Source organism: Pholcus phalangioides, unplaced genomic scaffold (assembly GCF_987345545.1).
Source record: "Pholcus phalangioides strain wild (caught in Gottingen) unplaced genomic scaffold, Ppha-v1.0 ptg000014l_1, whole genome shotgun sequence".
Taxonomy (NCBI): domain Eukaryota; kingdom Metazoa; phylum Arthropoda; class Arachnida; order Araneae; family Pholcidae; genus Pholcus; species Pholcus phalangioides.
The window spans coordinates 6,992,216-7,010,010 of record NW_028301607.1 but is presented as its reverse complement, the minus strand read 5'-3'; the positions used below and the strand labels follow the sequence as shown (position 1 = coordinate 7,010,010).

Sequence of the window (17,795 nt, the reverse complement as noted above, 5' to 3'; positions counted from 1 at the left end):
TTCCCACAGCAAAAGGAGGAGTTTGTCGCCCACCTTTGTTTAACGAGAAGGCTGAGGTGTCCTCAGAATGCTTGAGATGCTTCTGCTTTGGTGTGACAGAAACTTGTTACAGTAGTAACTTACACAGAGTAACAGTGAGTACTGTGTGATCATTCTAGTATAAAATTTTGAATTCAATTCTTTTTGTTGCTGGTGTATTGAATAATTTTTCTTTCTATTTTTGTCAAACTCTAGGTTCCTCTTCAAACAGAAATATCTATTGTAGCTTTACAGAAAGATCCAAGAGGCAGCTATTTGGATGCTGGAGACCGTTATCCTCCAAACCAGAATGCTGTCCAATATAATGCTGGTAACAGAGAGTATCGAGTTGATGCTAAAATCCGTGATGCAGCACCAATAGATGTTTATTACTACTGGAGCCTTCCACCAGAATTCTTAGGAAATCAGGTGATCATTAATCACCTCAGTGTTAAATATCAGTCTAAAAAGTAGCTAGTGAATGAGCATTTTACGTATTATAAAATGTGCGGTAGAAGTTAGAGCACCTTCATTTATCCAAGTGCTTCTTTCGTAAAATGTTTTTGAATATTTTTGTGCCTCTTAATTTGATGTGTTGGCTTAGGCTCTCATGGCTAGTCTAATTGCCCCCTGGCGTCTAATAATGTCCCTCTTAATTGAGAGAAAAAATTTAAAGAAACTATTTCAGGTTTCATTTTCAAGTTATAATTAATATAGGTGTGATGACTACTTTTTTAAATATTTAATTGTCATTAGGTATTTTGATTTGAATAAATAAGTTTTGCATAGACAAGTTTTAATCAGAAAAGGGGGGGTTGTAAATTTTCTGAATGAGTTATGGTATCTTATTTTATCTGCTATACACATACTGTAATTGGGTAAATAATCTTTTCAGCTTAACAGTTATGGCGGCTATATAAGATACATCTTCAGGTACAGAGCACCATTTGTTCCGAGGCCACCAAGAATTGCAGACTTGATTATAAAGGGTAACGGTATAACTCTCCACCATCTTCTCAAACAACCTTATGGACCTCAGAGAGACAACAATGTTGAAGTTCGTATCTGGGAAGTAAGTTCTACACTACGTTTTTCAATCTCTGAAATTTGTATGGAACTTTGTTGTACGTATCTTTGTTTCTGATGTCATTAAAATATGTTTTGTGTATGAAAATTTGAATCGTTATACTGTTCACTAATTGTTTTGTTTTCTTCTGTGAAGGGAGAATGGCATAAGGATGAAGCTCAGGGCAGAGGAGATGTACCTTTAGTTGATATTACCACAAGAGAAGATATCATGACTGTCCTACAAAATGTTGAGGCATTTTATCTGCGAGCAAGTTATGATGAAGATCTCATTGACTCCAGGTGAAAAATACAAATGCAAAAATCATATTTTTATTTTCATGAATTATATTTTTCATAAGTCTGAAAAGGATGTTTACATTTTAAAATTTATTATTAACCTATTTGCATTCGTAAGGAGATCATTATAAAGAATGAATCATTGATGCTCCTTATTACTCTCAACGAAAGATTGCAAAAATGGGGTGGAAAAAAGTGCGGCAAAGAAAGCTGATTTAAATGCTATTTGAGAATGGACTCAGCAAAAATTTTTCTATAAAAACTGTCTCTCTAAAATTTAATGCCAAATAATAGACTTTTGATATTAAATTTTTCGCAAACGTATTTTATCAAATTGCTTTTGTGTGTTATCTAGCTAATTTATAGCATTCAGCTTTGCTTCTTCATTTTCAGTATTCTCAGCTTCCAAATGGAATCAGCTTCTCTAGCAGATCCATCTGCACCTCAAGCTGTGTTTGTAGAGAAATGTTCGTGTCCTCAAGGTTACACAGGAAACTCTTGTGAAGTAAGATTCCATTATTTATTTTTTTTCTTTTCCTTGAATTTCTTTGAAAAATTTAAAAACAAATCCTTGCAACATAAAAAGTTTAGAAACACTATCATAATGGCCAGTATATTTATAAAAAATTTCAAGTAATTGTGTCACAACAATGTCTTTTGTCATTGTAGGAATGTGCTGAAGGTTATTCTAGAAGACGAGGTTCATCTGGAATAGGTGAATGTGTGCCCTCACGTTTACCATGCAATTGCCATGGTCATTCAAGCCTTTGTGATCCATCATCAGGAGAATGCTTGGTTTGTAGATTTGCATTTCTAATAATTTTGCAATTGTTGATCTCATTCATATAAATTGGTACCTAACATCTAGTACTTGATAGCTAAAAGTCTATTTTAAAAATGTCATTTTTTGGAAAACATCATTTTTGAAATTTATTTAACAGATACAAAATATTTATTGCATTCTAATTATTACACCCAAAGGATCACAAGATTTGTTCAGGGCTCCTTGGTTTGTATATACTCTTGGCAACAGACGGGTTTTTAAAACTGGCAAATGATCAAGTTATAATCATGAAATATAACTAACACACATACAGTCAAAAGAATAAATACACACATATTGGTTTGTTTCTTACTCAACAAATCAGGTTGATGTAATTAATTAGTAATCATTTCAATTTTTTATTACATTTTTCTGATTTTACTTCATTATTTAAATTATGTTCTTTAGGTGCAATGTAAAAACATTGTTGTATTATTGTTTTATTTTTATTTTTACTGAACGAGTAGTTTTCTATTGATGGTAAATTTTTATTCTACTAGGGAAATCATCTCCAAGTGACCATATTATTAAAAGAGAGCCACATTTTCTTTTTTCCTGCTGATAATTTTTTCTTTTTTAATATATGCATAGAATTGTCAGCACAACTCTGAAGGGAGACAATGTGAACGTTGTAAGCGTGGGTACTTTGGTGATGCAAGGAGAGGCACGCCGGATGATTGTCAGCCATGTCCATGCCCACTTATCACCACTGGCAATCAGTATGTATTGGTGTCTTATTATTTATTTGCATCTCTCATCTACCCTCAAACTGCTCAACCCATTTATGAGTGATTGACCCAATATTGTTAACCTGTATGAACATTTTATTTAGAAAAAGAACTTGACTTTTTACAAATTATGAATTTAACTCACTGTAAGATGTTTAAAACATATTTATTGAGGAATCACCATTTTTTCCCCTCAATTACAAAGATAAAAGCTGTACAATGAGACTAAAGAAAGAGTTGATAGTTTTGTGCACTCAGAGTTAAAAGATAGGTTACATAATAGTATAACAATATTTTCAATCTGAAAAGTTTTTAATTTGTATTTTTTTGAGTCATTCATGCAGGCTTTTGGGAGCCCGAAGAAGAAAAAACTTAATAAATATTTATATTTAATAAAAGAATTGTTGCAGTAATTGTGGACTTGTGTTACTTTTAGTTACTTGTGTTATTTATACACATATCTTGGTTATAATGTCAATATAATATATGCATACCCTAAATAATTGTCTATTTTTCTTGGCATTCAATACACAAATATAAGGTAATCTTATTGATTTAGTTTGTTTCTAATAATTCAGAGCATATAGTCAGTTTTTTAAATTAATAGTAAACACTACATTTTTTCTTCTACAATTTCGTCAAAATATTCTTTGAAAATTCATAATTTTATATTTTTTTTCTGGTTCTCTAATTAAATCAGTCTTCTGGATACATGGAGTGGTGCCCTCCCTTCAGAATGGTAAACACAAACTGCACAAATTTCTTGGTGGTGCATGCAAAGAAAAAAAAAATTTATATTACAAGTTATTTTTCAATGGAATCTGCATGCTGTGTTTAAGCATAAAATGTTTCTGCATTGAATTATAATTTTTATTAGTTCTTTTTTTAAATTTATTACTACTTTAAATTCAACTATGTGCACAAGATATGGACATCTTGAGCATGGTTTCCTTTGTTTAAGTTTGTTTATTTCATTTTTGAATTGTCACTATTGTTTTTGTTTGCTTTTTCTAGAAAAAGTCTTTTAAATTTCATTTTTTATCTAAACAGTTAATGCATTTCAATTTTAAAGATGGTATTGAAGCATGATATTAGTGTGTAGAATTGAAAAAAGATTCATGACTGAATCATGTTCATATGTCACAAAATATTAATTTATGGCTTTTAAGTTTTCATTCAATTTTTTTTATCATACTGATTACAAACTTTATGTTCAGTATTTTCATTTTTCCAGTTTTTAATTGTTTTCAACCAGTGTCTGTTATTTAGACCTTTGCTGTTCTTTGAAATAATATTTTTAAATACGAGCATTAGAATTTTTTTATCCTGAATGAGATGACATACATTACTTACATTAATACTTACTTACATTATTATGCGTTACCAAGTCACGAAGTGACTGAGAGGTTTGGTCAGTCTGATTTTCAGAAATGATTCAGGCTTTGGTCGACCAGTTCTTAAAGTGGCTGGAGATCCCTGGCCAAATTTTTATGTTCTGATGAAAGACTGTGTCCAGTGGGCACTAAATGTACTTTTTTAATTTCCAATGTGGGATACATGCCTATGTATAGTAGCTGTATTGGCCCCATGTGACAAAAGAAGAAAAAAAGAGAATTTTGGAAGACACAGCTATGTATATAATAATATGTAGCCATTATATATTTTTCTTTAAAATTTGACAGGAAAAACTATTACCACATCATGACTGTAGTTTCATGGACACAATTATTACCAAAAAGGTATCTCTTGTTATCAGACTTTTGCTAGGGATCTCCAACCACTTTGCAAACTGGCTGGCCAAAGCTTGAAATTTGGACATTGGCTGAGTAAATAGTCAATGAAAATTGATCAATTTTATGCTTTGGCAGTAACATACACACACTCTTAATTTGTATTTGTTAATACTCTTATTTTTCTTAATGTGCCATTTCACTGTTCTGGTAATATTTCTAGTAAGTTTTACAGAAACTTGATTCTTTAATGAAAATATTTTCTTCTATATGTAAACAGATTCAAAACTGATTCATCAGTTATCATTTTCCTCATTTCATGCAAAAAAACTGAATTTGTGAGAAATCGTAATTGAAAACATTATGCTCTATATATAGTGTGTAGTTTGTCTTTATTATTTCTTATTGGCCTTTAACTCATCTTCATGCCATTTTATATTTCACTTTCTTTCTAAATGTGTTTTGATTTTATTTTGCGAAGGTTCTCTCCCACATGTAAAATTGATACAGATGGCCAAGTAACTTGTGATGCTTGTCCTGTTGGATATCAGGGCCGCCGATGCGAAAGATGTGCACCTGGGTATGATGGAAATCCAAATGTTCCTGGTGGCAGTTGCAGAGTTCGAGGTGCATACAGAGTTGTTTTTTTCCTTTGATTATATATATATGTTCATATTCTGTTCTACTCATCTCTGAAAATAAATGTCATGCCTTTGATCTTTTAAAAAAAATCAAGAGCTTTGATTTTGTGAGAAAAATAAATTTTATTTTAAATATTTTTTGTTATTTGAACTATGAATATTGAAACTGATATTGTATTTATTTCCAGGTGGCCTTCAGTGTGATCCGATTGGAAGTCTAACTCCTGAACCAAGCAGAACAACAGGTCTTTGCCAGTGTAAGGTAAACAGGTCAAATTTATGATTTTTTATGACATGTTTTTCTATGCTTAAATATTGCTGTCAGTTTTTTTTTTTAACACAAGTACAAACTGATACAAAAGACAGACACACACAAAAAACATATAAATACATAAAGCGGAAACATTCACTCTGACTCTAAGGGACTAGGGTGTTCTTTCACAGTAGGTCTACAAAAAATAATCCGTTGTCTGTTGGCACATGGCAACAGTCATTATTTTTCAAGGATTTTTTTAATTTGTTATTAGTTATAATACCTGGCACTGCCCGTGTTTTCTTCAATTACTGGAAGGATTGAAAAATGACAAGACCATTATAAAGGCATAAAAACTATTATATACATATACTGACAGGATTAAAGAAATGCCAAACCATTGTAAAGGCATATGCATGTCTGAAACACATTGGTAGGGAACCAAAGTAAGCATTCCAAAAGTGATAGTTTAGGTCGAGAAACCATTGTTACCCGACAGTTTTCCGTCAATTTCGGGCATTGGCCCAAATCTAACAAACTTATAAAGTAGCCTATCATTTAAGTCTGGTCCCGTTAGGTATATATGCAAAATTTGGCAACAATAGATCTAAAATTGTGGATTTGTATAGAAAACACACACAGCCAGACAAAATCAATTTTATATTGTAAATGTAAAAAAAAAAATGTAAAAGATAATTTTAAAGTAGTAGTATCAATTATTTACTGGGAAGGGGTCATTCAAGTATTACTTCAGCATCAAGGGGGGGGAAGGGGGTTTTGGATTTGCTGACTTTTGATGACAAGTTGGGGGAGGTGGGTTTGAAGGTTGCTTACGTCATCAACCACCCCTTTTTGAAGATATGAGATATTCTAAGCTGCTGACGAATTTTTGCTGATAGGGGGGAGGGGGTCAGTGTTTTGCTGACTTTTGCTGATGGGGGGGGGGGTCAAAAATGGCTGAAAATCTGCTTACATAATACTTGAATGGCCCCCAAGTTATGTGAACATTTACATTCTGTCTTATTAGTGAATCAGTGTTAAATATAGATTTCCCTTCTCCCTTTTTTTTTTTCACAATATATAAATTTTGAAATATATTCATCCAAGAGCATACAAAAAAGGAAAAAACAGACATTTATATTTACACTGTGCAGTGATTGCAAAGATCAACTTCAGTATATATAAGTAAAATGGTCAGATTCCAAAAAGTCAATTCCTTGCAATATATAGTAACAAAAAAGAATCAGTAATATTTTAGAAAAAAACAAAACATTTTTGACAATAAAAAATATATTCATCAATGTTGTAAAAAAAAGTTACATCAGCTTTTGTTATGGTTATCAGTCATCTGTATTAATTGCATGATTTGTTCATAGTTTATATTTTTTGCAAAGGAATAAATTTTGAAATTTCAGCTCGCATCACTATTAGTATGGTTCACACATTGTATGGAAACGATTTAGCATTTTAAGTGCAATGTAACAGAAACTCTTTCTAAATAATGTTTTATTGACTCCTGGCACTTGATAAATATTCCTATATCGAATATATGTTCTATTGCTTTTCAATGTTAGCCCTGTATTATTTACTGTTACAAATTTTATATATTATATATATAGAGAGATTTGTCTTATGTTTAGTGTGTGACATTCTGTTCAGTTTTTTGAGTTAGTATTAGTTATTAGTGATCTTATTTTACTGTAAGTGCTATTAAATTCTTGTATGTTTGTATCATATGCCCCGCTCGAGGCGCATATTCCATATGTTGTTATTGAATAAATCCATGCATAAAAGATGTCCTTTAGAAAGGTTTTATCAATCGTGTTTTTAGTTTATATAGGACTGCTGCATAGATTCTAATTTTTTAAACTATTTTTTCATGCTGGAGATTTTTTTTTTACGCAAATGTAATTTAACGTAATGTAATTAAGCAAATATATTTTTTTCGAGTATTTAGTTTTAATTTATTATTTAGCCATATATTTATCCTAAATAGGTCCTTTTCAATTACTTTTTGAGACACATCATTTCTGTATCTTCAACATAAAGGATAGTGTCATCTGCAAATGAAATTAATTTACCATTTGAACTCATTTTACATAAATCATTAATATAAACAAGAAATAATGATGGTTTTAGGACCAGCCCTTGCGGGACTCTTTTCATTACCTTTTGGAATGTACTGATTTCACCATTTATTATAATAGCTTGTTGCCTATTATAATAGTATGTTTCAAACCAGTTTCGTACAGTTCCTCTTATGCCTGCTGAAAAGAGTTTGTTAAAATACCCAAAATCACCATAATCAAAGCATGGTTTAAATCTAAGAAAACTCTAATGGGGGAATATTTATTGTTATTAAATTCATTGTTTGAATAATTACTCAATTCGACCATAGCTATTTTAATACTTTTGTTTTTTCAAAGCTATATTGGTTAGACGCAAAAAAAAAATTGTTATTGAAAAAGCTGATTAGTTGTTTTTTAATACATTTCTCAGTTATTTTTGAAAAAACTGGAAGAATGTATATTAATATTGGTTTATATAGCTTACTAAATCATGAATATTTCCTTTTTTATAAATTAGGTTTACAATAGAATATTTTAACTCATTAATTTTCTATTCATTATCTTGTCTCATTTTCTGTTCATTATTTCAATATTGGAAATACAATATCTATCGATATTTATATATATTAATATTTAATACAATATCTGTCATTAGTTAGTACAGTATATGAAAACTTGATGCTAAACATTACATTCTCAGACATTATCTGTTGAAAACTGTCCAGAATGAATGAAAAAAAAATTGGTCTTATTTAAATTTATTTCTACGCTTTTCATCCAGTGGATGGGAAGACAGGTTTTCAGTGTAAATTAAGATAATTTTTTTCTAGTACAGTTTCATAAATTAAACATCTTTAGAAAAAATATTGAATTTAATTTTGAAAACTGTTAAGCCAGCATATTTATCTTTTTTTTTGGAACTTTCAATTCTGAGCTATTCTTTGCTCCTTGGTTGAGAATCACTAAACAAAGCAAATGAAAAAAATTCATGTTTTTATTCATTCAGCATAATTCAAATTACTTTTTGTCTCTGGACTCCCAATATGTAGTACTTTTAATAAATAAAATTATCTTCTATATACTAATGGGATTTTGCCAGTTTTTCTACTACCTCAATGTTTCTTCTACACTAGTAATTAGCATCGTTAGAAGATTTTGGATACAGATTACTTAATAATCCAATTTGATTTTAGTGTGTTAATTTAATTCTGTTCTGTTTGTCTGAGTCAGTTTCATCAAATATCTCTTCACCGTGTAGAGATGCCTACCAATGGTGTTTGAAAAATACAGAGTTGATACTTAAAATCATGACAGCCCCTTGAAATCGTATTTCATTTAATAACAGTTGCAAGAACCTAATCGGCTGTTTTCATCTTTAGTTCAGAATTCGCAAATATTCCTTCATTATTATTTGTCTTCTTTCAGCCATATGTGACTGGTGCAAGATGTGACCAATGCAAACCACATACATTCCAACTGAACCCTGCATCTCCATTCGGTTGTATTGACTGCTTCTGCATGGGAATAACAAAAGATTGTTTAAGTAGTACTTGGTACAGAGATACGGTATGTGTAAAACATGTTCATGTATGATATTCTGTAATTTATTTCCTTTTTTAATTTTTAGTTGATAATGTAAATAAATCTCAAATGGGTCAAAATTATGTTTTTCCTTTTCAAACCTGAGCCAAAACAAGCTATTAAAAACTTTTTTTTATTAATTTGTATTTATTGTATTTAAAAATGCCCTTTTAAAAATCATTTTTTCAGTTAATTGATTAATTTGTGTCAATGTTTACTGGAACCATGTGAGTTATAGGTCTTTATTAAAACCATTAAAAACAAAGGTACACATATATGTACCTCTAGAGCAAAGAGATCATTGATTATTTTTAACTATTAAATTCGATATTGTTTTCTGTTAGGTTTCATTGTCTTTCACCAGCAGTTCTCAGAACGTTGTGCTTACAAACATTCACCGCAGTTTTGATATCAGTCAAAATTTGCAAGTTGATGCTCGAAACAGGGAATTGCTGTTCAGGAGTTTCGCAACTCAACCACTTCAAACTTATTACTGGAAACTGCCACCATCATTTTTGGGGGATCAGGTGTGTAGTATGAAGGAATGTTTTTGTGAATAGTTATTGTGTGTGTGTGTGTGTGTAGAACTCACACTCATAATTTACATTTATATTTCTTGATATGATTTGATTTTGCATAGTGTTGCTGATAAGATATGATTATTGCATAATAACTTACTACACTTGATGAGCATATGAAGGAATTTGCAATTATTCACTTGCATTCTAGACCTTAGAAACTAATAATAAATTCTAAATTAGAAAAATTGTTGCCATAAAAACTTGGTTGAGCATGGTCAATTTTGAATTGCAAAAATAAAAATCCATGCATTGAATAGTCAACATTTACTTAAGTGTATATCTATTTGTGAGAAGACTGCAATATATGTCCATAATAAAGCTTCAATATTGATGCTTTATTATGAACATATTACAAAGAATATGTCCATTACATAAAACGAACACTTTCAGTATTTTTCTAACTTATATATTGTATAGGTTATTCTCTCCATTACTGTGTTGATTAAAAAAATATCAACAGTAGAGGGTTTATTTAAATGTTACTTGTCTGTTAAGATTTAGAGCACCAGCTGGAACTTAGTGTATGTGCAGTTCTTTTGACTACTACTTAACCGAACATGCAACTCATACACATTCTTCTGTGGAATTTATAACAAATTGGTGCATGCCAGATTGTGGGTTATAAGTGATTGTGAGGCTCTAACATATTTATGTTTCCAGTGTCATTTATTTCATGCTATGGTGGTGCTGCCATCTGTCTTCCGCGTTTTGAAGTGAATATGATAAATTCTTGAATTTTCGTATTATGTAACTTTCATGCTGAAAGTCTGCCTGCTCTGTGAAGAGAGCAAAAATTTATTGAAAAAATTAACGGAATTCAATCTACAAAAAACTCTTAATTCTGTTCACTATAAAATATTTCCAGAAGATAAATTAATACATTCATTTGTTACTTATGTGTCATTTATGCTTTTTCATTAATAGAAAAACATCAAGTATTTGAAAGTATAACTTGGATAAAAAAGACTTCTCACTTTGCACACCTTGTTTTCTTTTATCTTTGAAATGGTATAAAATTGATATAAAACATTTTCTGTTGAAATTTTCAAAATATTTTTCATAATATATTCAGGTTGTATTTGCTCCCAGTAATTTCCTTATAATTCAGACATGTTTAAATGCTCTTCTATCAAAAAACAGCAAAAACTTTTCAGAAATTTTCATATATTTTTTATGTGTATGATGCATATTGATTTTTTTTTGTTTTTATTCATGCAGGTAACAGCATATGGAGGTTCATTAAATTATACAGTGATGTATGTTCCAGGCAACAGAGCTGATCCAAATCTTGATCCAGATGTTGAGATCATGGTATGAATATTTGGCTTTTTGAGGTTTGAGAGAGAGATTTTTATTTGAAAAATTATGATTTCTTATGATTTCTTATATTGCATTATGTATTTTTCTCCCAATTTTTAGGGCAATGGAATTGTTTTGGTGTATCGACACTCAGAACTTATAAGACCTGGTGTGCAGCATGCCATTTCCATCCCAATGTATGAAGTAAGTCGATTTTTTTTTTACTGTAAAGTGCTTTTCAGTGGTAGCAATAATGACACTATGTGAAATATCAGATGGTTCTTAGAATAAATAAACAATGAATGTGAATAAATAAATTGAACTAACTGATCCTATTTGACAATTTTTGTTTTCATTATTACAACTACAGAAAAAAGTATCAGAATTTGATCTGCAAAAGACCCCTTAGCTATGTTCACTGTGCTGTGTCCACGCAAAAGTATCTGAAAGATGAGTCATACAAATATATTTATTTCAGACATCTTGGTTGAGAGCAGATGGCCAGCCGGCTACCCGTGAGCATTTATTGATGACTTTAGCAGATCTAGATGCAATCCTGATAAAAGCCACGTACACAGGAGAAACAACATCTACTAGGTAAGGGAATAGGAAATTTATTTTGCATAATGATTGAAATAAGTCTAGCAGGAATTAAATAGAGTCTGCTTCCTGTTTAACTAGTAAATACAAACACATCAATATCTTCAGCTTGACACAAAGTCATTTACAAAGTTTGGTGACACCCTTGGGAGCCACAATTCACACTTTGACAACAACTATTACGTACAATAGAATCTTGATTTATTGAATTTTTCTGTCTCTATTTGCAATCATGTTGATAAAGATTTATTGAACAAAATTGTCATCTTGTCTGATTTGTTAAATCAAAATTTTACTGTGCATCAAAATCTAACCTTTTTTTCCTGACAAATGAAATAACCATTAATTTTATCATGTAGACATAATTCTTATGAATGTCAAAGAAGCATTTTGATGAAGTGAAACCAAAAAGATCTTCTGCATGTATTTTACTATATATTTTTTACATTTATTACATAATTTTTTTTCCTGTGTGCAGTCTGTCTGAAGTGGCGTTAATGACCGCTGTAGATCGACCAACAGGAAGGGAAAGAGCATTATCTGTTGAACAGTGTCGTTGCCCCATTGGTTATACAGGACTTTCTTGTGAAGATTGTGATGCTGGATATACTCGTTCTGGTGCTGGTCTATATTTAGGACTTTGTGAACCATGTTTCTGTAACAGTCACTCTAGCGATTGTGATCCAGAATCTGGTATCTGCAGGGTGAGTTACCTAATGTGCATTTTCAAGTACAGAAGCACTAGCAGCTTCTAAAATTCGAAGCAAAGTAGAAATTACTCATATTCATTCAAATCATCCATAATTATAGTAGCGTCTCCATATAACCAAACCACTTTATTCCATCAAAAGAATAGTTGAAATGTTTTTTTTTTAATTTCAGCATTCCAGAAATGTGATATAAAAGCTGATTGTACAGAGAATTTGATGTACTCTATCTATATTAGAATCTTATTGATTATGTGGTCATGTGTTTTACATTTTCATTTGCAGAACTGCCAGCATAATACTGAAGGAGACTTCTGTGAAGAATGTGTTGCAGGTTTTGTTGGTGATGCCAGTGGAGGCACCCCTAATGATTGTCAACCAGCTATTGGTAAGCAGATTGTTTAGCTGTCATTTATAGTGACACAGCTTACTTATTTGTTATAAAAAGGATTTGGATTCTTTTCTATGCTTTAAGTATAATGTATTTTTTTTTCTTTTGTTATATTTTATGCAGAACCATCATGTCAATGTGATTCTAGAGGCAGTCTGGGATTAGAATGTGATTTCAGGAACAATTGTCCATGCAAAGTATGTATGTGTAAAAATTGTAATGTAACATTTTCACGTGAATGAATAATAAATTCTCTTAATACATACAGTAAAACTTGTACGAAATGAAACATCAAGAAGTCAAAATAATATTCTAATTTAGTGAGGCTTCCGTTCTATAAAATTGCACATTAAAGCAATGATAATTGATTTCAGGGCTGGACAAATAGCAAAAAAATCTAGCCGTCAGAACTATTTTTTTAGGTGCCAAATTTTTTTTATCCAAATAAAAAGATCCAAAATAATGCTTTGTTTGACTTTTTCAGGACATAGTGACCCTCTTTCATGTTGGCAGATATGCTGCAACAAATTCCAAACATTTTATGCTGCTCTCAGCCTGCAATTTAGTAACTACAAAAATAAAATTTTAGGCGCCAATTACGAAATACTAATTCTTTAGTTGCCATTTTGACCTAGTGCCTGGCCCTGGCCAATGGGATTATTTTATTTTGTTCAAGACGGGTTTCTGTCTCGTGGAATGTCTTAGACAGGCTTCACAGTATATATATTTTTCAAGAGGGTTATTCATTACCTGTAATCATTGTTTTGACATTTGTGTATAAAATTTATTCTATGAAAAGAAGCCCCTTTCACAACTTCCACTCATTATTTTAATTGCTTCAATGTATACTGCTACCTACTACTATGAAGTTCATAGTAGAAGGTATGAAATTTCTTGAAACATACATTAGTAGTTTTGAGGTCATTATACACCGGGAAAAGACGCTCATGTAATAAATGTAGTTTCATGAATTCTATTGTTAAATGTTATGTGCATGCATATAACTAAATGTGCATTCTTCAGCTAGTTGTATTTTTCAATTGTCAATTCTAAATGCCTTGAATTTTTTTTTTTTGGGGGGGGGGGGGTTGTTAAACTTCATTGTTTGCTACAATTGATATTTCTGCATTCCCCTTCCAGCCAAATGTGCAAAGAAGGAATTGCAATCAGTGTAAAGAAGGCTTTTTCAACCTGGAAGCAAGAAATCCTGAAGGCTGTTCCCCATGCTTCTGTTTCGGTGTGACACAGCAGTGTAGTAGCAGCTCTTATTACAGAAGTCAAGTATGCTCAGATTCTTATTACTGTGAATAAGTTTCTTTAATTTTTATTTCCCTTGTGATAAATGATGCGGGTGTTATATTTCCATATTTATTAGCTAAAATCAAACTGACTTTGGCTTTCTGTTATTTTCTCATTCAGACTGAAATGAGGCTACAAGATTTACCAGATCCTTATGCTCACAACTTCCAGTTGACTAGTCGTTTCCGAACAAGAACAATAACAGAAGGTATTATAGTAAATCCGAGCCAAAATGAAGTTAGTTTCACATCATTCCCACGTGAACCAGAACAAGCAGAAACATTGTTCTGGTCTCTTCCAGCTCAGTTCCTAGGAAATAAGGCAAGTTGTGAATTGTGAAACATCTTGAATATACCTCATGCATGTTTATCAAAGACTCTCTTATAAGTATATTCTTACTCTCTTATATTTTTCATATAAGTCTGTTTGATAGTTGCATGCATTTACAGCCCCAGTGAATTTGAACTCTGTATTGCAAGGCACTGCTGTACCTTGTTCACTTATTCATGACAATGTATGACTATTTTTAATTTTCAATGCTATTCTTGTTTTAGTTATGTGGTTTGAAAGATTTTTACTTTGATGAAACTGATATTCTATCCATTTGGTATTGTTCAAAAGAAAATTATATGTATTATCAAACATGTATTCCTAGCAGGAATATTTGTTTTACAAATGGGAGTTATCTCTAACCTAATTAATTTTGTCATATTTCCTGGGAATTTTATTTTATTTTTTGCAGAATCAAACTGATACTTCAGACACTCATTATTCATTTTTCATTTTTACAGCTGTCATCATATGGGGGAAAGCTTTATTACAGTCAGCAGTATACTGCTGGTGATGGAGGAGATCTGTATGCGGATGCAGATGTTGAAATGACTGTAAATAATGCATTTATTTATCCTGTTTCATTTCAAATCAATGTATATCTATGTGGATGTTTTTTTTTCTACATCATATTTTATACATTTGTTTTTAGGGCAATGGTATATCAGTGTTTTATGTCAATATTCCAACATTAAATCCTCAAGAAGTCAGAACATTTGAAATTGAATTGAGAGAGGTAAGCTGAGAATATATATATTTTTTTTTTATTCTTATTTACTTTACAGTACTTGGTTAGGTTTCTTCCGCCATTGTTCTTCCATATCTGAAGATTACAAATTAGATAAAGCATTGGTTTCATGGTTCGATGGTGAATGTAGAATTGGAACCAGTTTTTCTCTTACAGTGGGTTTCGTTCATAAAATTCCCTTTTAGAATACTTTCCTGGTTAGTACAACTTATTTTTGTGCTTCCAGCTTTTACTAATACTCATTGGGATTTCCCATTCAAAGCATTTTCCCACTTATAACATTTTTTAATGGATTTTTTTGAAAAGCATTATAAGCAAGATCCATTGCATTAAGAACAAGGCAAAACTCCTAGTGATACCTACTGTGCTCTTCCTATGAAAAATAGGAAGAAAATTTGCATTTATACATGTTTGCTTCTCATTCTAAGTAATATTTATTCGAATTCTGGAGCGGGGGGGGGGGGGGATTGCAATTTTTTCTTCTTTTAACATAAACTTTATTGATATACTGATAAGTTCTATTTTTTTACTAAAATCAAATACATGAATGCTTTCAGACAAACTGGCAAAGAGTTGATTCTAGGGGACCAACTTCAGCTACAAGAGAGGACTTCATGAAGATCTTAGCAAACGTTGAGGCTCTCCTTATCCGGGCATCTTTCCATAATAGAATGCAGCAGACAATATTACGAGATGTGAAGATGGATGTTGCTGTACCCCAGAGCACTGGTCAGAGGCTGGCAGTTGAAGTTGAGCAATGTGTCTGTCCTCCAGGTTATATTGGACTTTCATGTGAGGTTTGTGCAGATTTATCTATTATAAGTGCGTCAAATTTTACACTTAAATATTTTTAATAAGAATTTAATAACCTTTGTGTTACTTCTTATACTATTTATACTAAAACGTAGTATTAGGTAAACTAATACTGTATTATTTCCACATTAGTTATTAATGTAAATTCCTTTTCACTATTTCGAGATATTTCTTTTATAAGTTTAGGGCAGTGGTTCTCAACCTTTGATTCAGATCTTTTTTATAGCACATAATTTCTATGGTGATCTCCATAAGCCTCTTTTTTTTTTAATCAAATTTTCAGATTTACTTTATTTTCCTTGAGTAGTTTTGGATGCCCTGGGAAGTGCATACAAAGCACTGATTGAGACCCGCTGATTTATAATAATATATCAAGATAATTCCAGCATGTAGAATCGAAATCTATTTTAGCCATATTGTAACTTTCACCCTTTATATTCTCTATGTAGGAATGTGCCCCTGGTTACATACGAGATACAAGTGGTCCTGGACTTGGACGTTGCACAAGATGCAATTGCAATGGTCATTCTGAATCTTGCCATGCAGCAACTGGAACATGTGTGGTAAGAGTAATTTTTTTCTAGTTTATCTAACATAAGACTATTTTAATTGACTTTTTGTTATTTTATTAAACCTGGATAATATATATATATATATATATATACACATTTGTGTTATGTATGAGTTAGTAACGTATCAATCATTTTTCTCTTCAGAGGTGCCGTCATAATACAGTTGGTGAAAACTGTGAGCGTTGTGCGGATGGTTTTTACGGTGATGCAACAAGAGGAACGCCAGAAGATTGCAAGCCATGCCCATGTCCTCTGACTACTGCTCCCAATCAGTGAGTTTCCTGAACATAAATAGCATCTGACTTCAGCATAGCATGATCTCTGCTGGGGGAACTAAATAAAATTGACTTCATAAGCTAAGGGAATTAATAAATAAGTTTGCTCAATCAAGCTGGTAAAAAAAACCTTCAAAAATTGATGTTATTAGTGGGATGATATTAAAAGTGGTAGAAGTTATGCTCTTTAAACTTAACATATACCAGGCACTATTGCTCACGGCAATGTAAGTCATTTCTCTCCCTCCCGTTTGTAGGCTTGACATAGACATTATACTGTGAGGTTTGACTATATTTGAGTGACTTCATATCAAAAATGGACACCTGTCAAAAAAAATCAAAATTGAGTTAGCATTGGTTTCCTATAGGATTTTTCTCACTCTTTTGAATGGCAAAATCTGTGTCTATCAACAACAGATGCAAACACATTATTTCTGGCTTCAAAAGAAATCACCAGTATATAATTCAATGGAAGTTGCACAATGGAAAGTAGTTTTTTCTCTACTTAATGAAGGTTGCAAATGTCCATCTTTGATGTGAAGGCACTTATATATTTTCAAGTATGACTGAAAACAAAAGAGCATGGAATGATTTATGGCATAGTGTTTCAATATTGATTTGGTTGCATTGAAATTTCAATGAGCTCAAATAGTTGTATTACCTCTCAGGCCTTTTGTCTGAAGCATAACTTTAAATATTTTATGTATTTTTAAGCAATTGATGTACTTGGAAGGTTGATAGAACCATTGTGAAATCAGTATTGCTAATTTAAACGATTAGGTTTTATAATTAGAATTTTTTCCTTGTTGTATAGCCTGCATAACTTGTAAATTATTTATAACATGTTTAATTTGTATGATGGCTTCTGTTTGAATTTGAATAATAGGCTCTTTTGATTATCATTACTTATGTATGTATTTATTTAAGAATATGAATGATCAGTGTGCAGTATACATTGCATTGAACATGATC

At 31.5% G+C, this 17,795-nt stretch overlaps 1 protein-coding gene across 20 annotated transcripts in view; it reads left to right on the top strand.

Annotated features, from left to right (window-relative positions):
* The window catches only part of trol (terribly reduced optic lobes), a 328,483-nt gene that overhangs the window by 271,622 nt on the left and 39,066 nt on the right, over positions 1–17,795 (top strand). For 15 of the 20 annotated variants that reach the window (XM_089241641.1, XM_089241634.1, XM_089241638.1 and 12 more), the window contains 25 exons: positions 10–134; positions 235–447; positions 914–1,090; positions 1,241–1,386; positions 1,777–1,888; positions 2,053–2,178; positions 2,798–2,925; positions 3,635–3,673; positions 5,146–5,291; positions 5,494–5,567; positions 9,053–9,193; positions 9,553–9,735; positions 11,008–11,100; positions 11,209–11,292; positions 11,567–11,685; positions 12,167–12,392; positions 12,681–12,783; positions 12,910–12,983; positions 13,927–14,067; positions 14,206–14,406; positions 14,877–14,969; positions 15,068–15,151; positions 15,721–15,960; positions 16,426–16,539; positions 16,693–16,820. In XM_089241641.1, coding sequence (XP_089097767.1) covers positions 10–134; positions 235–447; positions 914–1,090; positions 1,241–1,386; positions 1,777–1,888; positions 2,053–2,178; positions 2,798–2,925; positions 3,635–3,673; positions 5,146–5,291; positions 5,494–5,567; positions 9,053–9,193; positions 9,553–9,735; positions 11,008–11,100; positions 11,209–11,292; positions 11,567–11,685; positions 12,167–12,392; positions 12,681–12,783; positions 12,910–12,983; positions 13,927–14,067; positions 14,206–14,406; positions 14,877–14,969; positions 15,068–15,151; positions 15,721–15,960; positions 16,426–16,539; positions 16,693–16,820 — 3,310 coding nt within the window. The remainder of the gene's footprint in view (positions 1–9; positions 135–234; positions 448–913; positions 1,091–1,240; positions 1,387–1,776; positions 1,889–2,052; positions 2,179–2,797; positions 2,926–3,634; positions 3,674–5,145; positions 5,292–5,493; positions 5,568–9,052; positions 9,194–9,552; positions 9,736–11,007; positions 11,101–11,208; positions 11,293–11,566; positions 11,686–12,166; positions 12,393–12,680; positions 12,784–12,909; positions 12,984–13,926; positions 14,068–14,205; positions 14,407–14,876; positions 14,970–15,067; positions 15,152–15,720; positions 15,961–16,425; positions 16,540–16,692; positions 16,821–17,795) is intronic. The other 5 variants (XM_089241648.1, XM_089241642.1, XM_089241636.1 and 2 more) reach the window with 1 other exon arrangement.